This window comes from Mesoplodon bidens, assembly GCF_964165515.1.
Source record: "Mesoplodon bidens genome assembly, chromosome: 19".
Classification (NCBI taxonomy): domain Eukaryota; kingdom Metazoa; phylum Chordata; class Mammalia; order Artiodactyla; family Ziphiidae; genus Mesoplodon; species Mesoplodon bidens.
In genome coordinates, this window is record NC_138179.1 from 33,771,821 (window position 1) to 33,793,772 (window position 21,952).

Below are 21,952 nucleotides of genomic sequence, written 5' to 3' on the forward strand. Positions count from 1 at the left end.
CCACCAGGGAAGTCCCGCATCTTTATATATTATAACTTGGTTCTCCTTTAACGGGTTGGGTGTTCCACGGAGGTTTTAAAATCTGATCCAGAATTTCAAGTCTGTGTCTCCTTACTAACCTAGTCAGTTTAGGGCTTTTAAGTGAACTAGGGGTAATATGGTTTTATTTATTCTGTGTTTCCATTTGCATCCTGCAGTTGAAAGCATAACCTTCCATTTCTGTCTTTCAAAACTCAGCCTGATTTATTGTTTTGTGTTTTTCCATTGAAGCTGAATCATCTCTAGTTAAGTCTCTAGTTAGGTTAAGTATCAGTTAGGTTAATCACCTCCAGTTACGTTAGTTTTCTTCTCAGACCAGAATCTGGATATTTTTAACGAAGCATCTTGCTACTCAAAATGTAATCTAAAGGCTACGTTAGAAATACAGACCCCAGGTCCCAGCCTCACCTACTGAATCTACATTTTAATAAAATCTCCAGCTGATTTATATGTATATCTAAATGTGAGAAGCACTGGTTGAGCATGTCTTAAGATTTTCTTATTAAAAATTACATTGTCAAGATATAAAGGGACACATTTCCATTAAACATTTTTTGGACATTTTTTCCTAACATTTTATTATGAAACATTTCAAACATACAGCAAAATGGAAGGAGTTCTACAGTGAGCTCCCTAGACTGTCCACCTAGATTCTACCATTAACTGATTTTTTTTCCTTTCCTTTTCTTCCCAATTAATTTCTATCAAGAATTTTATATAGAGGGACTTCCCTGGTGGTCCAGTGGTTAAGACTCCGAGCTCCCACTGCAGGGGGCCTGTGTTCAATCCCTGGTACAGGTACTAAGATCCCTCATGCCACACGGTGTGGCAAAAAAGCAAAAACAAAAACAGACTGCTCCTTTATTGGGGAACTCCCTGGCAGTCCAGTGCTTAGGACTCAGCACTCTCACTGCCGAGGTCCCAGGTTCAATCCCTGGCCAGGGAACTAAGGTGCGGCCAAAAAGAAAAAAAATGAATTTTATATAGAAATGCTAGTTTACAGCATGACTTAGAAAGAATCATGTCTTGGTAATAAGGTAATAAGGGTCTCACCCTTCCTTCTAGAATCCTTGTGGGTTTTGACAAGGTCGCACTTAGTTTGGGAATTTCTTGTGAATCAGAGAAGCACAGTGAGGTAGGAGGTGGGGTGCACTGGGATTTCACAGAGTGCTGCAGTGCTGGTCCTTTTGCCCCTCCACCCGGAGCACGGGGCCTCGGTATATGCTCCTCTGTTCGGTGAGCGGGTTACGAGAGATCATCTCTACTGTTGCTTCCAACCCTGTAATTATAGGTCTATTGCAAATATTAGCATCACTATTTCTCAGGTGGAGAAAGCGATGAACCCATTCAGTAGTCGAATAAGAAGGAAAACATCTGTCGGCGTGGAAAAGTGATTATTTCCTAAGCTACTGAGTAAAACACAGCTGCACCGGCAGTTTTAACTCTGTTTTCTCGTCAATTTCTGTTCTTTCAGGAAACCTTACAGACACATGAAGCCTTCAACCATCTGGAACTCAGAAACTCGACTGGGACTGACCGTGGCTTCTAGACCGTCCAGGTGTTCTGCAGATGTGAAAATTTATCCCGCACTCGCCAGCTGGAGCCCCGAATAGATGCAAGGCTTGTGCTCCGGCTCTCACATCTCTGAGCACAGAGGGGTCATTTCCTAAGTGGCCAAAGAGCAGTTGTTGACACTGAGGTCTGATTGCTGCACACGACCCGTCACCTTACGGGGCTACGCTGGAGAAAGTCAAGTTCAGGGTTGTGAGTTTCCCGACTCTCGTGAATTAGGATTCCAGACGCGGGCCTCACTTCCGTAGCACCCACCATCCCTGTAGGCATCACCACCACCACCATCACCACCAGCATCTTCTTGGAAACTCCACCACTGCGTCACTGCACACACAGTTGGAAACCTCCCCTGATCGCCATGGCCTGGCCTTTCCTAAAGGTTTTGTTGGTGGGGGTGAGTTTCCTGGGATGTCTTTATCCTCTCATGGATTTTAGCTTCAGTGGGGAAACAAGAGAACAGAAACCGAATTTCGTGATCATTTTGGCAGATGACATGGGGTGGGGTGACCTGGGAGCAAACTGGGCAGAAACGAAGGACACTGCCAACCTTGATAAGATGGCTGCAGAAGGAATGAGGTGAGTCTGAGGTGTCAAGCCAGCATCTCTTTGGATATTTTATCCTGACTCTTTTGGGGGGAGGGGGCCGCATAAAGCACTTAAAGAGCAATTGACGGGTCCATGTTGATTTAATTAACTGATGGATGAATTTGGTTTGAAGCCAGTACAGCATCTTGAAGGAGTCCGTCCATCCATCCACCCATCTGTCCATACGATAACTGTTCTTTTTTTGCCCATGCTGCACGGCTTGTTGGGGTCTTAGTTCCCTGATCAGGGATCGAACCTGGGGCCCCGGCAGTGAGAGCACTGAATCCTAACTGCTGAACTGCCAGGGAATTCTGATAATGCTTATTGTGTGTGTGTGTGTGTGTGTGTGTGTGTTAGGAGCTGGGAACACCAAGGTGAACAAATAACAATCCTTACCCTCAAGCTCTCGTAGTGGAGACAGGTTGAAAGGAAAGTAGAGATTACAATCTAGTCCGAGAGGCTGCATCGGGAGTTTTTGGAGTCTGTGGGCAGGGTGTGGACCCCAGCCTGGGGGTTTAAGGGAGAAGGTGCCCTTGAAGAGTGACTGAAAGTCAGTGGGGCGCATGAAGGCCAAAGGACGTACTTATCTGTGAGCGGACAGGACTTACTGGTCCATTTAAGGCACACTTAATGCTAAGGGACCACAAAAGGGGAGGAGGTGTATATCTGAACTGGCCGAAGTTTTACGAATATTTTAGATCGGTTTTCTTCTTGGGCTGACGTTGATCTGACTGGCCCGCTCAGATCCCACCTGCCTGGGTTAAACCCCTCCTGTTGGCTCCGTGGGAATCATCCCAACCGGCTGGTTAGGACAACACATGGGGTGTCTCTGGAGTTTCAGCCACTTGCATCCTTAAGCCGGGAGCTTTCCCCTGAGATAGGGACCCTTGGTGTCCCTGCGTCCGGTCTCACCCTCTCCAATCCATCCTCCTCACCTCAGCCAAGGTGAACTTTCTAGAAACACTTCTCTGCTTCCAATCCTTCAAAGGCATTTGGTGACCCCAAGAATAAAATCCAAACTCCGAAGAGCAGTGTACAAGCCCGGCCGGTCCTCTGCACTGGTCCTCTGCACGGCCCCTCCTGTCTGATGGCTTCTTCAGCTGTTGCCTCCCTCTGTTTGGGCCTCACCTATGTGATTAGTTCTTCTTCTTCTTCTTTTATTTTTAATTTAATTTTTATTTTATATTAGAGTATAGTTGATTTACAATGTGGTGTTAATTTCAGGTGTGCAGCAAAGTGATTCATTTATACATATACCCATTCTTTTTCAGATTCTTTTCCTGCACAGGTTCTTACAGAATATTGAGCAGAGTTCCCAGTGCTGTACAGCAGGTCCCTGTTGGTTATCTATTGCATTGATACATATAGTGATTAGTTCTTCTTGATGCACCTTCCGCTACTCCTGTTTTAGTTTCTACTCACCATCTGGTTCCTAATTCCACATGAGGTCCTCAGGAACCCTTTCTTGGATGCCTCAGGTGTACCTTTGCTGCTCTCCATGGTGACTGCTTAACCACCTGTGTTGGGTTCAATAGCGTCACCCCCAAATTCATGTCTACGCAGAGCCTCAAAACGTGACCTTATTTGGAAATAGGGTCCTTGCAAGTGTCATTAGTTAAAGACCTCTGTGATATCCTACTTGATTTAGAGTGGTCCTAAATCCAACGACCGGTGTCCTTGTAAGAAGAGGAGGGGACACAGAGGGACATGCAGCAGAGAAGGTGATGTGAAGATGGGGGCAGAGGATGGGGTGATGTGCCTACAAGCCAAAGACACCACCAGAAGCTGGAGGGAGGCCTGGAACGGACTCTCCCTCTGAGCCTCCGGAAGGAACCAACCCTGCTGCCGTCTTGATTTCAGACTTCTCGCCTCCTGAATTGTGAGAGAATACACTTCTATCATTGTACGCCACCCAGTTGGTGGTAATTTGTTATGGCAGCCACAGGAAATTATATACTGCCCTTCTAGCTCTGGGCTTCAGGAAGAAAAATGCCTTGTCTCTTCTTCCACCCTTGTATTCCTAGCACGGTGCCTGGCACCTAGTAGGCCATCCAGAAGTATTTGTTCATCAGTAAATGGGCTTCAGGAGTTCAGGGTGCTTTGAAATGTCACCCCAAATTTTGCATGTCAGATTTTTTTTTCTCCCTAGGGTTGAGAGTCAATGCAGAGCATTTAACAGATCCTCAGAGGGAACTGGGTTGCCAAGTGCTTAAGAACTTCTGCTTTTCGTGTCGAGTGGGTTTGTGGGGAAATATCTGGCCCATTATTTAAACTGAGATTTGTGAGCCTCGGGATTCTTCTTATGAGCTGTTCCCACCTGCACACTCTCAGCCTGAGTGGAAAGGGCATCTCGGGGACCAGAGGCAAATACAGTTGGGTGGGCTCTGCTACTTTTTCCTCTCTTGGATGAAAATATTCTCTCCATCGGAGCCTTGTAACAGTGGCCAGGCAGACAGCCCTCTGGCCCAGGGTTGACGGCTTTTCACTCTGTGCTTTGTTGACAGGAAAGCAAGCTTCCTGTGAGGCCAGGGGTTGATTCATCACGGGCTTTTCCCTGCCTACTCACTGCCAGTGGGGAACCATGACTTTCAGAAAGAACGCTTGTTGCCAAACAGGGGCTAAGGGTGACTTGAGAAACTGTCTTTTCTATTGTCTCCCTTTAATTAGTGTGTTCGTTTCCTAGGACTGCCGCAACAAATTACTACCGATTAGGTGGCCCGTGTGAAAAAGAATGAAATATTGGGACTTCCCTCACGGTCCAGTGGATAAGATTCCGCGCTCTCACTGTAGGGGGTGCGGGTTCGATCCCTGGTCGGGGAACTAAGACCCCACATGCTGCACATGTGGGATCTTAGTTCCCACGTGTGGGAAAAAAAAAATGAATGAAATAGTGCCATTTGCAGATGGACCTAGAGATGATCATACTAAGTGAAGTAAGTCAGACAGAGAAAGACAAATACCATATGCTATCACTTATATGTGGGATCGAAAATATGACACAAATGAACTTATCCATGAAACAGAAACAGACTCACAGACGTAGAGATCCGACTTGCGGTTGCCAAGGGGGAGGGGAGGTGGGGGAGGGATGGATTTGGAGTTTGGGGTTAGCAGATGCAAACTATTATATAGAGGATGGAGAAACAGCAAGGTCCTACTGTAGAGCACAGGGAACTGTATTCAATATCCTGGGGTAAACCATGATGGAAAAGAAGATGAAAAAGAATATATATATGTATAACTGAATCACTTTGCTGTACACCTGAAACTAGCACAACATACTCAATCAACTAGACTTATAAGAAAAATTAGTGGCCTCAAACAGGCCACTAGTCATATTTATCCTCTCAGAGTTCAGAGGCTGGAAGTCCTAAATCAAGGCACAGGCGGGGTTGGTCCTTCTGGAGCCTCAGAAGGAGAGTCTGTTCCAGGTGTCTCTCCTGGCTTCTGGTGACTGCCAGCAGCCCTCGGTTTGCAGCCTCACCCCTGCATCGTCCACCTCCACAGTTCACATACCTCCCTGAGTGTGTGTCTAAACCTCCCTCTTCTTGTAAGGACACCAGTCATTGGCGTTAAGGCCCATCTGAATCCAGTATGACCTCATCTTAACTTGATTACGTCTGAAAAGACCCTATTTCCAAATAAGGTCACGTTCACAGGTTCTGGAATGACATGAAATCTGGGGGGACACGATTCAACCCAGAGACATTACTGCTACACATATAATTTGTACTACGCCCATAATACTATAATTAGCCATTATACTACACATATCTGTGCCTTTGCTCCTAACATAGTCTGAAATGCAGCACCTACTCATGAGATGCCTGTTGCTTTGAAGATTAAGCATCCTGCTTAAGAGGGCAGGCTCTGGTGCCACATGGCTTGGGTTCAAATCCCAGCTCTAGTACTTTCCACCTGTATGACCCTGGATGGGCCACCTCATTCCCTGGAGGTTTGCTTTCATCTTCTGCAGGGGGGCAATGGTAGCACCCACCTCATAGGATGTTGTGAGGGTTAAATGAAGAACTAGCTATGTGAGCATTAGCACAGAGGCTGGCACACCATAGACGCACATAAATGTTAGCTATGGTTATTTTTCTTACTGTTGTGAGGAAGCAATATCCATCTGAATTGTCAGTGTGAATTTGCTACTCTGCCTACGGAAAGGTCTAAGTGATATAACTCATAGAAGGAGGAACGGGGTCCAGGGGCAAACACCAGTAAATCTCTACGTGGCCCGTGCACACCGGGCCAACAGCTGTATTTGAATCAACCCAACAGCTGTGACAGTAACTAACCCTTACCAGTGCTTGCAAGGCACCAGGCGCTGGGCATCGCCCCGTTACTTCATGCTGCCACCTGATGCTTCTCTTCTCTCACAGATGAGGAAATCAAGGTAGTAACTCGCCCAGAGTTAGCGAGTGGCTGAATCAACATGCTCCCACTCTAGAGCCTTATCGTTAAGGGCTGGGAAGTAGAGGTGAATTTGCCAAGAGTGTCCTTCAAGGCCTGGGCTGGCTTTGCCACGAAGAGAGAAGGAGGCCGTCGAAGGAGGTGCAGATTAGAGTCTCGATAGTTCTCCTCCCTCTGGAGCTGACAAAGGACCTCTGTGCCGTGAAGGTGGAAGAGGCAACTGAGAGATGTGGTTGAGATGTCAGTCATCGATGCAGCCGTTGGACAGGAGGCTCCACCGGCCAAGAATGTGTGGTTGCCAAGGCTGCAGATGCCTGCGATCTCCCCTGTGCTGGCTCTGACTTCATCTCCAAGCCCCTCCCCACGTTCCATCTGCCTCAGGGCCTTTGCACTGGCTGTTCCTTCCCTCTTCCTGGCAAGCTGTCCCCTCAGGCTCTGAGTGGCCGGTCAGTCTCAGCTCCAATGTCACATCCTGGAGGAGGCCTCTCTGACCTCCCTAACCCTTCACCAAGCGTGTCTCTCACTTTTTCTCCTGATTTGTTTCCATGACCCGTATCACCACCGACATGATCTTTGTTTACTTCTTTATTGCCTGTCTCTCATCCTGGAATGTCAGCTCCCTAGAGGAACTGTCTGATCTATCTTGTTCATGGCTCCACTGCTTAAAACAATGTCTGGAGCATGGTAGGTGCTCAACAAAATCTGTGTGCCTGGGTTCGGACTTCTGGATCTAAGCTTCCGGACAGGCAGAGGCGAGTTAACCACAGTGGGACTTGGAACCAAGCTGCCTGACTCTGTCACCTACTAGCTCTGGGACACCAGGCTCGTGACTAAACTTTGCCAGGCCTCAGTCTGACCATCTCTAAGATGGGACAGTAGTGGCATCATCATGGGTCATTTTGAGGAGGAAATGGGTTAAGTCATGTAAGACAGCAGCAGGTCCCTGGTAGGTGTGAGCTCTTATGTTTCCCCTGAACCTCTGGCTCTGCTGCCCTGCTCTCCTCCCATCCCCCTCCCTTGGCTGGAGGGTCAAGCATGTTGGCTCAGCTTTTGTTCCAGAAGCTCCTCCCTCTGTCTGTGCTGGACCCTCATCCTTCCCCAAGCTGGGCCGTGAGACTCAGCTGTCCTCTCGGAATCTGCTTGATTCTGCTCATTCCTCCACCAAGTCCCCAAGTCATTTTTCTTCCTTCCTCCCTTCCTCCCCTCCTTCCTTCCTTCCTTCCTTCCTGCCACGTGGCATGTGGGATCTTAGTTCCCTGACCAGGGATTGAGCCAGGGGTCCCAGCAGGGAGAGCGCCGAGTCCTAACCACTGGACCATCAGGGAAGTCCCCATTCATGTTTTTTTCCAGCTGACTATGGTCGATGCAATTTGCCAATTTTGTGGTCAGAAGAGGCACCATTCACAGCATAATTATGATGTCATCATGGTTGCAAGAAAAAGGAATCCTTGGGGAAAGAAAAGCAAAATTTGGGACTTCCTGGGCGGTCCTGTGGTTAGGACTCTGAGCTCTCACTGCTCGGGCCCCGGGTTCAATCCCTGGTCCGGGAACTAAGATTCCACAAGGTGCATGGTGCGGCCGGGGGAAAAAGAAGAAGCAACATTTTCAGAGCCTTGATTTTGGTGTCCCTTTTCAGACTTCCTAAACTCCAGTTCCATGGAGATAAAATAGGAATTGTGGCCTAAGACCCCATGGCCTTGAACTCATTTCCAGCAGCTCAGATCAAAGAGCATCCACATCACGTATCACATGGGGGAAACTGGGGCCCAGAGAGAAAGAAGTGTTTTTACTATTACAGTCAGCTCTCTGACATGCGGGTGCAGGTTATCCAGCTTGCAGATTCACCACATTAAGCAATTTATGATGATGATGATAAACAATTTTTTTCTTGACCAGCATTTTTCGGAATCCACTTTAATGAGGTCTAGTTTACATATGATCAAATGCCCCCATTTTATTTTTTTTTAGAAAAAAGTTTTATTTATTTATTTAATTTTTGGCTGCGTTGGGTCTTAGTTGTGGCACATGGGATCTTTGTTGCGGCACATGGGATCTTTGTTGCGACATGCAGGATCTTTCATTGTGGTGCTCGGGCTCTTCACTGTGGCATTCAGGGGCTTCTCTATAGTTGAGGCGGGCAGGCTCAGTAGTTGTGGCACGGGCTTCATTGCCCCGCAGCATTTGGGATCTTAGTTCCCCGACCAGGGATCGAACCCGCGTCCCCTGCATTGCAAGGCAGATTCTTAACCACCGGACCACTGGGGAAGTCCCAAATGGCCCCATTTTAAAAGTACATTTTGGTGAGGTTTCTTTTTTTTTCTTTTTAATTTATTTTTTATTGAAGTATAGTTGATTTACAATGTTGTGTTAATTTCTGCTGTACAGCGAAGTGATTCACTTATACATATACACACATTCTTTTTCATATTCTTTTCCATTATGGCTTATCACAGGAAACTGAATATAGTTCCCTGTGCTCTAGAGTAGGAGCTTGTTGTTTATACATCCTGTATATAATAGTTTAGCATCTGCTAACCCCAAACTCCCAATCCATCCCTCCCCCATCTCCCCCCACCCCCACCGCCTTGGCAACCACCAGCCTATTCTCTATGTCCCTGATTCTGTTTCTGTTTCATAGATATGTTCATTTATGTCATATTTTAGGTTCCATGTATAAGTGATATCATATGGTATTTGTCTTTCTCTTTCTGACTTAACTTCACTTAGTGTGATAATCTCTAGTTGCATCCATGTTGCTGCAAATGGCATTATGTCGTTCTTTTTTTTGGCTGAGTAGTATTCCATTGTATACATGTACCACATCTTCTTTATCCATTCATCTGTTGATGGACATTTAGGTTGTTTCCATGTCTTTTGACTATTGTAAATAGTGCTGCAGTGAACACTGGGGTACATGTGTCTTTTTGAATTATGGTTTTCTCTGGATATGTGCCCAGGAGTGGGATTGCTGGATCATATGGTAGTTCTATTTTTAGTTTTCTGAGGAACCTCCATACTGTTTTCCACAGTGGCTGCACCAACTTACATTCCCACCAGGAGAACGGTAAACAATTTATTTGTGAAAAACATGAAAGCTGCTGCATCTCTTTCTCAGGGGGCATCGCTGTTTGGGGCTCCCTATGTCCAGAGATGGCCCACATGTGCACTGCGGGGCAGCAAGGCCTCCTGCCCTTGTCAGTAGGTACAACAGCCAACGTGTCTTGCCTTTGACATTGTGGGCTCCCATTTTGCCAGTGTCCTGTGCAAATCTGAGCTGGGCAGTGCTGTTGAACATTTGCAAGTTTTAAAATGATATGATAACCAGAAAAAAATCCAAATGTTGGAATTTCAGTGAAAATGCCAGGGACTTCGTAATCCACTAAAACCTAAACTTTTCAAGCACTTAGAAAACTTGCATCACAATAGGGGTTAGAGGAGTGAAATTGCTCATACTTTAAAAAAGAGAAAAGGACAAATACCTTTCATGGGCATCTCAGCCAGCATTTCAAGTGGTCTGAACAATGTTTAAATCTCTGCGAGAACCCAGTGGATGAGCTTGATAATGCAGCACTAGTTTGGGTCTTGCCCACAGAGCATCCAGGGAAAGGCTGGTGCTAGTTTTGAAACAGGAGGGAAGGGGGTAGGGCAAAACCTTTGAAAGAATGACATAGTTCGAGGACAGGACATAAACTGATTAGAACCAGATAGGTCCAAGATGGCAGACAAGTCGACTTCCACTTGATCTTGAGCCTCAGTATACACTCACTGTAACACATCAGCAAGCTAAATGACACACCTACAGGTGCCATGACAGTTCCAAGGCCGACCATAAAGGTCAAAAAGTGGGCAGTGCCCCAATTTCTGGAAATCCCCACCCCTTCCCCAAAATAGCTGGAATACTCCTTCCTCTCATTAGCCTATGAAATTACCCAGCCCTATAAAACCTGACAAGCCCACACCCTGGGGCCGCTCTTGCCTTCTGAGATGGCCCACACTCTGTCTTTGGAGTGTGTTTCTCTCTAAATAAACCCACTTCTTACTTATTACCTTGTCTCTCACTGAATTCTTTCTGCGATGAGAAAGAACCTGAGCTTCATTAAGTCCTGAGACCAGGTGTGCGATCTCAGTTTAAAGAACGTGGGTTTGGGCTTCCCTGGTGGCGCAGTGGTTGAGAGTCTGCCTGCCGATGCGGGGGACGCAGGTTCGTGCCCTGGTCCGGGAAGATCCCACATGCCGTGGAGCGGCTGGGCCCGCCCGTGAGCCATGGCCGCTGAGCCTGCGCGTCCGGAGCCTGTGCTCCGCAACGGGAGAGGCCACAACAGTGAGAGGCCCGCGTACCGCAAAAAAAAAAAAAAAAAAAAGAACGTGAGTTCAAGCCCCAATGTGAGTTGCCTGGTTTCAGTCTCACCTGTGATGAGCAAGCAACGTATTTCTTGAAACTTCTTGGGTTGAGAAGTAACTTGAATAAGTCTCCTGGCTGGGTGACTGGATTCAAGCAATGACTTAGGCTGTCCAAACTGGGGTTTGAGGACCTGAGCGGTTATGAGCCATAGGTGTCTTGGAGGGAGGAGGATGACCAGTGACAGTGAGACAACAGTGACCCCACCAGCTAAGCCCAGATACTTTCCACTCACTTAAATTGTCTGCCAGCCTGACTCAGAAATGAAGTTGGCAGTGTATCGTTTCTTTTTTAATTTTCTTTTTTCTTCCAGTATTATTGAGATACAGCACTGTATATGTTTAAGGCATACAGCATAATGATTTGACTTACACACATCATGAAATGACCACAGTAAGTTTAGTGAACATCCAGCAACTCACAGAGATACAACATTAAAAAAATAGAAAAACATTTTTTTCTTTGTGACGAGAACTCAGGATTTTACTCTCTCAAAATACATAACATATATAATGCACAGCAGCGTTAATTATATTGATCATGTTGTACATTATATTCCTGGCACTTATTTATCTTGTAGCTGGAAGTCTGTGCCTTTTGACCCCGTCATTCAATCTTTGGCACACACTCCCTCCACCCTGTAACCACAAATCTGATCTCTTTTTTCTGAGTTTGTTTTTGAAGTACAATTGTTACCGAATGCAAGTTTGTGTGCCCAATGCCCAGTGAGGCCAAACCAACCAAAAAATTCATATGCCCGAAACACAGGGAGGCCAAACCAACTGAAAAGTCAGAGTTTGGAGCAGAAAAAGGTTTGTTGCAGGGCCAAGCAAGGAGAACGGGTGGCTCGTGCTCAAAAAAACCCGAATTCCCTGATGGTTCTGGGGGAGAAGTTTTCGTAGGCAAAATTCGGGATGAGGGCTGCAGGGTGTGTGGCTTTCTTCTGATTGGTTGGTGTTGAGGTAAGAGGGCAGGGCTCCAGGGATCTGGTGCTCAGCCTGAAGTTGGCTGGGTGGGGGAGTTCCTACAGAAGAGCTCCAAGATATATTGTTATGTGTATTCTTTGAGGGGGAACCAGGACCTGCCCCAAGGCTGCACTGCTCTTTCTTGACTGCCCCTCACTTGCTTCTGCATCCCCTCCCTTCCCTGATTAACAACTATTTGAATCTGGTCTTTGGAGCTCAGAGAAGGTCAAGGAGGCTAGATGAAGCCTATTTCCTACAAACAAGAAATGGGGGACATGGAAAGGCTTTTGTGCCCAGGAGTGCCCCACAGGTTCCTGCTTGTTTTCGTAATTCACCTACAAGGCTATGTTATTTCCTGGTGCACAGCACAGCGATTTGCTATTTCTATACATATCAAAATGATCATCATGATAAAGTCTATTTGTCATCTGTCAGCACACAAAGGTGTTACATAGTTAGTGATTATTCCTCACACTGTACTTTTCATACCTGTGACTCATTTATTTTGTAACTGGAAGTTTGTCCCTCTTAATTTTCCTCACCCGTTTCACTCATCCCCTCTCCCCTTGGGCAACAACCTGTTTGTTCTCTGTATCTATGACTCCGTTTCTATTTTGTCATGTTTGTTCATTTGTTTTCTTTTTTACATTCCACATATAAGTAAAATCACACATTAATTGTCTTTTTCTGTCTGACTTACTTCACTGAGTATAATATTGTCAAGGTCCATCCATGTTGCTGCAAATGGCGTTATTTCAGTCTTTTTTTATGGCTGAGTAATATTCCACAGTGTGTATATACCACATCTTCTTTATCCATTCATCTGTCGATGGACACTCAGATTACTTCCATATCTTGGCTATTGTAAATAGTGCTGCAGTGAACATAGGGGTGAAGGTGACAGTATATTGTACATACGTTTCCTTCTGTAAATTGATGTGTAATCTGTTAACTGTGTACCTTGATTTCTCTTCCTCCCTGCTTCACGCCTTCTCTGCCCTCATTTTAATTTTGAGTCAAGTCCCTGCAGCACTGGGAGTTCTAGGCAGTGGCTGAGCTTGGAATCAGAGATCAGTGTTCACCCCTGGTAGGTCAGAGGCTCCAGGCGCTTGAGGCGGTTTCTCTAAAGGGCCCCGGTGAGGAATGAAGTGAGCTGTCAATGCACTCAAAAGCCAGCTGTGACTTCTTTTTTCAGAATTGACTTTTTGCAGAAATTCATGTACATGTTACCTCTCAGGACTTTCTCAGCCGTTCTGCTGCCTTTGGGATTTTGCAGGAGCCGGGCTGGCACTGGAAACTGCAGGGGAGTGAGGTCTGGTAGACGCCCCGAGAGCGAGGGCAGAAAGAACTTTCTGAACGAGACTTATATAAGCAAGAGAAAGACCCTCCCCCCACCATGTCATCCCCTTACAGCTTTGTCCACCCCACCCCCTGACCCCATACAGTAATTCACGTTTGGGGTGCAGGACCCTCATTAGGGAGAAAGCCTCTTGTCTGTGATCTTCACCTCTGAGCTGTTTGCTCTGGGACGTCTCATCCTGTCTTCCCCTTGTAAACGCTCAGCATCACGGGACAGGCAGTTTTGCCTCTTTGTTCTTGGGTAAGTAGGTCAAATAGACATAAAAATCACGTGATGCCCACCTATCCACTGGGGCAAGGTGAAGACTGTGGGTTTTATCCTTGTGTAGCAGACGGGGACGTGCAGGAATGTGATGATCTAGGTCACAGCCAATCTCAGAGAAGAGGAGCTGAGATATTCGCCCGTGAGACCTTGGTGCCAGCCTGCTACGCAAGTGTTGGTGCAAAATGGCCTGTCCAGTGGCTGCCATTTGTTCTGTTTTTAAGCCTCCCAACTGCAGTCATTCAACAACAAATCTCTACTAAGGGCAGGTCACGAGTCACACTGGGAGACCTCAGCCAGCTCTGCCCTTAAGAGGGTTACAGCCTGGTGGCGGGGGGGTGGGGGAAAGACAGGAAAGCCATCCTTTAGAAGGAAGAGCAGGAACTCCTGACGTCTCTCCCACCCCTGGGGCTTTTATAAGCTGAGTTGGATGTAATGAATTGACATTCGGCGGGGGGGACAGAATTAGCACATTACGAATCCATCGGTCACAGGCGCACGTGAGAAAGGTCCGTGCTGGGCTTCTCACCTTTTGGGCGATGAAGCTCGGAGGAAGAAGCATGTGAAAGATAGTGCTGTGGGACCACAGGAAAGAAAGGCCACTTCTCCAGAGGGAAGCCAGGAGGGACTCCATAAAGCTTATTGGTTAGGACCTGAACGCTGAGCCCTTAAGGATGAGTAGGAATTAGCCAGAAGGGGGACGAGAGAGTTTTGTAGGCAGAGGGAAAAGAAAGGGCAAAGACCCAGAATTGAAAGGTGCCCATTCACTCAAATATTCGTAGAGGGACTGCACCCCGCAGGCACTGTCCTAGGTGCTGCGGATGCATCCAAACAATAAACAGCCCTCACTCTGCGGGGTCTGGCTGGCATTCTAGTGGGAGAGGACGGCTGGGATAGGGCATTTTAAGGCTGGACCCGTGGACTGAGCAGCTGGCGAAGGGCATCCTGTGTGTCCTCAGACGTTCCGGGGGCCCTGAGCGCTGAATTCATCGACTGCATTTGGGATGGACTGCTCCACTCGCTAGGTGAGGCCCATGCTGGTGGCTGGAAGGGCTCAGCTCAGGGTTGTGGCAGTGGGCAGAAGTGTCCCATCTAGGAGGCCCTGAGATGCCTGTGCGTCCATCTCGTTGTCACATATCTCGTTGGTGTCCTTCCTTGAGAGTGCATGCACACATGCCCACTGCAAGAGTGTGGAAAGGAAAGAGGAGACTTGCCAAGGATTATACCAAGCTCGGCTGGCAGGAACAATTTTATTGCAAAGAACAAGAGTAGGAGTGGATGGATGGATGGATGGATGGATGAATGGATAAATGAGTGAATGAGTCAGCGAAACACACCAAGTTGGCTATTTGCTGCCACATTTTCTTTCAGTTTTTTTTTTTTGTTTTTGGTTTTTGCTTTTGGCGGTACGCGGGCCTCTCACTGTTGTGGCCTCTCCCGTTGTGGAGCACAGGCTCCGGACGCGCAGGCTTAGCGGCCATGGCTCACGGACCCAGCTGCTCCGCGGCATGTGGGATCTTCCTGGACCGGGGCATGAACCCGCGTCCCCTGCATCGGCGGGCGGACTCTCAACCACTGCGCCACCAGGGAAGCCTGTTTGTGTTTTTTTGTTTGTTTTTTTTTTGGCCGTGCAGCTTGTGGGATCCTAGTTCCCCAACCAGGAATCGAACCCGGGCCCCCTGCAGTGGAAGCATGGAGTTCCAACCACTGGACCACCAGGGAGGTCCCTGCTTGCAGTTTCAAAGGGCCTTCCTATTGGTTGTCTCAATGGTCTCACTTAACATCCTTCCCATTTAACAGAAGGCAACGTGGAGGCTGAGCTTAGCTGGTCCATCTAAGTCCTACTCCAGCCTTTTCCAGGTCTCACTACCCACCTGTGTCCCTCTGCACGCAAAGGCCTCAGCAGATGATTTTAAAAACCCATTTCCACCTCCAAGCCTTTAAATTATGAATGGAGCACAGACAGCTTTTATTCCAGTCACATAGCAATTTAGAGAGTGGCCACAGCAGGCCTCATCCTTTGTTTTAAATTCCTTATAAATGAAGGCTGGACACGCTTCACTTCGTGATGTTATATCTCTCTGGGGCTTTCGGGGCGGCGTTTCCTGCGCTTACGTTCCCCGATTCTAATATGCGTAATTGATGCAATGGCGAGTTGCTTTGGTTTCTGTCTGGCTGTGTCTTAATTTGCGCTGATTTTCCTGTTCATGGGCTGCTGTAATGTCTGGCTCTGTATTTCTAGCTTCGCTTTACAATGTCGTTTCAGACTTTAATTAGGACCCCTGTTGGTGAACTGGTCTGAGCCTACCCAGATAGATTTGGGGAAAAACAAAGGAAACTTTCCAAAGAGCAAGACCATTTTATTGCTTATTAATTAGTCCCTGCCCAATGCAGGCAGGGGCTGGGAAGGGGGGAGGGTGACACTGAGGTCAGTGCATCGAGCTGTGTGGGGTGTCGGTAGGTATTTTGGAGAAGGAGGTACAGCCAGGGCTCCCTAAAGACTTGGAAACAAAGGACATAAGATTGTTCCTGAGAGTTAAGCTATGAACTTTAACACACAGTGGGGAAGGAACTGAGCCCTAAAAGCATCAGCTTAAGCGGTTATGTGGAAAATGGACTAATGTGTGTTTTCCAACCAAATTATGGGGGCCTCTCTCTTCAAGTTTTGTTGGTTCATTCACCAGATTTTGCTGGGGTGGCCCTGTCCCACCAAAGCACTCTGTTTGGGGCTGGAGTTGCCCCTCGAAGCCCCATCCTCATAGAACCTACTGTCTGGGGAGGAACTCAGAGTTACATCTTGCCATAGAAATATGCTATAGCTGTTCCAAAAGAATGGCATTAACATGTTCAAGGAGAGACCATGCTTAGCACAGGTGGTAAAAACAGGCAAGCATGGTGGTACCCAAGAAAGGTATTTTGGACACTGCCCAGGTGTATCAGTCAGCTTGGGCTGCTGTAACAAGTACAGCAGTCTGGGTGACTTAAACAACAGACATTTATTTCTCACAGTTCCGGAAGCTGGGAAGTCCAAGATCAGGGTGCCAGCTGGGTCAGGTTCTGCTGAAGGCCCTCTTCCTGGCTGGCAGAGGGCCATCTTCTCCCTCCATCCTCACGTGGCAGATAGAAAGCTCTGGTCTCTCTTCCTTTTCTTATAAGGACACTAATCTCATCCTGGGGGCTCCACCCTCAGGACTTCATATAAAGGGAATCACCTCCCCAAGGCCCCACCTCCAGATACCATGATACTGGGCAGAAGGACTTCCACATGTGTATTTTTTGGAGGACACAAGCATTCAGTCAATAGCACCAGGCAAGAAGAAGTGGGGGTCACAGCCTTTGAACATCCCAGACCCACTGGCAAAGGTCAATCCACAGTGAACAGAAGTCCCCTAAGCTTAGCAAGCAAAGACTTTTTCTATGACCCTTTTGAACTCCCTTTGTGTTCATTAACTCCACACTCCCCAAGGCAAACTCTGGATTCTGATTTCGCGTGCAGGAAGAAGACACGCTGACCTGGCCGATGCTCTGGTTCCTCTGTCTGCCCTTGGACGTCATCTGGGAAGTTAGGCATTCCAGTGTCCCTCACGAGCTCACGTGGTTTGTGTGGATGTGAGTCAGGCTGTCAGGGTTGGCACCAGCAAGAATGAGTCTCAGAACTGTCCCAGCCCAAGACCAGTGACTAGTTTTAAGGTAGTTCCTTCTGTGGACCAGCCCGGCTGCAGCCAGCCTTCTCCCACATGGAAAGGGACCTGGGAAGAACGTGGTATTTGGGGCAGGCTGGCCTGGGTTCAAGTTCTAGCTCTGTCATTTCCTACCTGTAGGGGTCTACGGTCTTTGATACTGAACAAGGATTAGACAGAGTAAGATGCATGTTCGTGCCAGCTGCATGGTCTTGGGAAAGCTGCTTACATTCTCTGCTTTACCTTCCTGATCTGTAAAATGGAATTCTGATGATTTGAAATGATATATGTAATATGATTAGGATAGTAGCCACGTGATATGTGGTAGCTATTTTTAGTATTCTAAGACATACAAAGAGTTAACGGATATTTATACTGTATTTATTTATTTTTTATTGACGTATAGATGATTTACAATCACTTATATGTGGAATCTAAAATATGGCACAAATGAACCTATCTACAAAACAGAAACAGACTCACAGACATAGAGAACAGACTGGATATTTATACTTTGTGTATATCTATAGGTCTCAGCTTACACATAACTTTTTTGAGGATCACTTGATCCTCAGAGGCCTCTCACATGCTGGGGTTACCCACCTCTGACTCTGAACCATGTGCAGCTTGAGGGCAGAGATTGACCTTATTCTGTTACCTGTTGCGTTCCAGGCCCCTATCCTGTTTCAGCTACAGTGAGATAGCCAGGAGTCTGGTTGTAAACAACAGAAGCGCAGCTCTACCAGCCTAAGCACAAAAGGGGCACAGCTTTGGCTCATGAACTAAACTCTGGAGAGACTCGGTCTTCTATCTGGCCTTCTGAGCCAGCTGACCCATTCTTTCAGGCTCCTGGTTAGAGTGAGAGGTGAGGCCCTTGCCCTTCTAGGATTATATTATTTTAGCTTGAGATTCGAGGGGGGGAGAAAAAGCTATTCCTCTCTGCCTGGTTCAGAAAATGCCAGTTTTGGATTCTGAATAGCCCTGCTCAGGTCGTGGGCCCGATCGTTGAGGAGAGGGCTGTGCTGCCCCGATGGGCCCACTTCGGGGTGCGTGGGTGTGAGGGCAGGGGAGGGGAACCAGCAGCCCCACGGAAACCCCTTGTCAGCGCCCAGATACTGTCAGATGAATGTCTACATTCAGGCTGCCAGGAGGGTTCAGGATCTCCAGAGGTCAGAGTCAAGAGCCATCCTTCTGGGGAATAAGGGAAGACTTTGTGACAATGGGAGGCTTTGAAGGTTAGGTAGGGATTTAGAGGGGCGGGAAGAGCAGGCTGAGATACAGCCAAGTCGGGGCATCGGGCTGGCGAGCTGCACGTGGGGTGCGGGATGGCAGGGAGGGGGATGGGAAGTGTTCCAGGAAGAAGAGTCCTGTTGGGCTGAACTTCGGGGATTTGTAGGCTGGTGTGTTCGTTTCCAGGAGCTGCCGTGACCGAGCACCACAGACGGAGGGGCTTAAAACAACAGAAATGTGTTCTCTCACACGGTTCTGGAGGCTGGCAGTTAAAGGTCAAGGTGCTGGCTGAGTCACGCTCCCTCTGAGACTCTAGATGAAGCTCCTTCCCTCTCCGCCGCCTGGTAGCCCCAGGCGTTCCGTAGCGTGTGGCAATCCAACTCTAGTCTTTGTCTCCTCAGTCACTTGGCCATCTGCCCTCCGTGTCTTCACCTGCAGTCTCCTCACTGTCTCTCTCCTCTTTTTTTTTTTAATACATATATAATTATAATTATATATATATAATATTCTTTTTCATATTCTTTTCCATTATGGTTTTAAAAATTATTTTATTTTATTTATTTATTTTTAAAATTTATTTTTGGCCACGTTGGGTCTTTGTTGCTGCGCGCAGGCTTTCTCTAGTTGCGGTGAGCAGGGGCTACTCTTTGTTGCGGTGCGCGGGCTTCTCATTGTGGTGGCTTCTCTTGTTGTGGAGCACGGGCTGTAGGCGTGTGGGCTCAGTAGCTGTGGCTCGTGGGCTCAGTAGTTGTGGCTTGCGGGCTCTAGAGCACAGGCTCAGCAGTTGTGGCTTAGTTCCTCTGCAGCATGTGGGATCTTCCTGGACCAGGGATCGAACCTGTGTCCCCTGCATTGGCAGGTGGATTCTTAACCAGTGCATCACCAGGGAAGTCCCCTCCATTACGGTTTGTCACAGGATATTGAATATAGTTCCCTGTGCTCTACGGTAGGACCTTGTTTCTCTCCTCTTGTTTTAAGGACACCAGTTACATTGGGTTAAGGACTCACCCCACTCCAGTATAACCTTATCTTAGCTAATTACATCAGCAATGACCCTGTTTCTAAATAGGTCGCCTTCTGAGGTATGGGGGTTAGGATTTGAGTTTATCTTCTGGGGAGGACACTGTTCAACCCATAGCAGGCAGGCAGGCAGGCAGCAGTGGCTCAGGGACTGGAGAGGGAGGTTGGACCTGTGCATGGTGAGTTACCGTGGCCAAGCAGAAGGAAGTCACTGAAGACTGGGAGCCGGGGGCCGGCATGACCCATCCGTGGGCAAACCCGGGCTGGAGAGAGCGTACCTGGCTTCTCGGAAGGTCGCTGAAACGATTCAGGTAGGGGGACAGCAGAGGGACTCAGAGGTGATGCCAGGTTGACTGGAGGGGGTGGATGCGGGCTCTCGCAGGGAGGATGCACGTTGGGGCTGGGGTGACCTGTGATGTACGGACTTGCGGAGCAAATAGGATGCCCAAGTGGTCCCGACAGGAGCCGAGTGCCACCACCCCTAGGATTCCATCCGTTTATGCCTTGCACACTGCTCCCCTATCACACCTGAAATGCGCTTTTTCTCCCCATTTAGCTAGTGATGATAACAATCACGCGGACTGCGATGAATTAAAAAATCTACTCTGGGGCTTCCCTGGTGGTGCAGTGGTTGAGAGTCCACATGCCGATGCAGGGGATGCGGGTTCGTGCCCCGGTCCGGGAGGATCCCACGTGCCGCGGAGCAGCTGGGCCCATGAGCCATGGCCGCTGAGCCTGTGCGTCCAGAGCCTGTGCTCCGCAACGGGAGAGGCCACAGCAGTGAGGGGCCCGCGTACCAAAAAAAAAAAAAAAAGAAAATCTACTCTGACCCTGGAGCACCACTAAAGGGCTTGATGTACATCATGCCATCAAATCCCTCAGATAACCTGGTGAGGTTGGTACAGTTGTGCCCACTTTGTAGATGAGGATACTGAGACCTGGCTGGAGTTACCTGTCTTGTGTCACATTAGAGGGAGCCGGGGCTGGAGGTGAACCCACGCCTGTCTGCCCGCACTTTTATCCCTGCTGCCGCTCCACCACCCATACCTCACTCACTGTGTCTCTCTGGCCGGGCTCATCTCATTTTGTCTGATTAGCCATGTAGGTCTTGACCCTCTGCTGAAGTGTAAGCCTCTGACGGAGAGGGCTGTGGTCCCCTCCCTGCCGTCCTTCCGCCAGGCGTGGCTGGTGGAACTAAGACCAGCAGCTCAGAGCGAAGGGTTTGGGCTGAGCGGTGATGTGCGTGTGTATCTGTTGAGAGGCATAGACGGGTGAGGGCAGGAATGAACGTCCACTGGGAGCGTCTCAAAGTCTGGTTCCTGCAGGGAACCCGGCTGAGGAAGCCCTAGTCCCCCAGATGGGAAGAGCCATCTCACTGGTGGAGTGCAGGACTCCAGCTGCCCAAGTCAGAGAACCCGCCTTCCTGAGGTGGGGAACCAGCACCCCCGGGGTGGGGGGCGGTGGCGGTGGGAGCAGGCAGATACACCCAGGCTCTCGGGGACTCCATTCTAGAGGGGCAGCCGGGCGGCAAGCAAGGAGACCAGTCCACGAGCAAGGCGAGGTCCGAGTGGATAAAGGCTCAAGACAGAATAGAACAGTGATGCAGTGGACAGTGGTCAGGTCAGGAAAGCCCTCCCTGAGTAGGTGAAATGAGAGCTGAGACCCGGATGAAAAAAAGGGGCCCGTCATGCGGAGACCAGAACAGAGCCTTCCAGACGGAGGGGACATGCAAAGGGCCTGAGGCAGGGACAAGCTCGGGTTGATCTAGGAAGAGCCGCTCTGGGTGGTGTGGCTGCTGGGGGGAACCGGGGTGGGAATAGGGATGATGACGCACAGGTCCAGATCCCCTGGGGCATGGAGTCCCCACCTTTCCGCAGGCTGTCAGGATCTTTGCACCCCATTCCAAGGAACTCCACCCAGGCTACTGGTGGTTGGAGGTGGCCAGCGTGGGACTCCAACAAGGATGCCTGGCGCCCCGCCTGCAGGGCTCTCTCTGTTCTCTGCTCTAACGGGATCGCTTCCCTGGGACTGTGCAGGGCACGGATGCCCAGGAACCTCCAGTTGCCCAGGGCCTCGCCTGGCTGCCCCAGGGGCTGGGAGGAACTGGATCTCAGAAAACCTACTAGCTATCAATATTTGGCTGTATCTGTGTGCTCCAGCTCCCTGCTTGAGGAGCTCTGCTGGAGAGCCTGTAGACCACGACCGTGACTTTGGATTTACCTAAACTGCAGTGAGTACTTATTTGTGGGTTTCTAGCCAGGAATGATGTCAGCTGATAAACAGTTTTTAAGGTTACTTTGGCTGCCCCATGGAAAACTGGGAGAGGAGGAACTGGGGGCAGGAAATGTAAATGGGGAGCAGGGCTGCCGCGTGCAGCTGGGCGGGTTGAGCACTATTCAACTCCGGACCATGGCGTGGATGGTGG

General features: G+C 48.7%; 1 protein-coding gene across 9 annotated transcripts in view; it reads left to right on the forward strand.

The window, feature by feature from the left end:
* ARSG (arylsulfatase G) overlaps positions 1–21,952 on the forward strand; it is a 120,584-nt gene that overhangs the window by 46,318 nt on the left and 52,314 nt on the right. For all 9 annotated transcript variants that reach the window (XM_081218791.1, XM_081218794.1, XM_081218785.1 and 6 more), the window contains exon 2: positions 1,514–2,187. In XM_081218791.1, coding sequence (XP_081074917.1) covers positions 1,970–2,187 — 218 coding nt within the window. In that variant the 5' untranslated portion in view covers positions 1,514–1,969. The remainder of the gene's footprint in view (positions 1–1,513; positions 2,188–21,952) is intronic.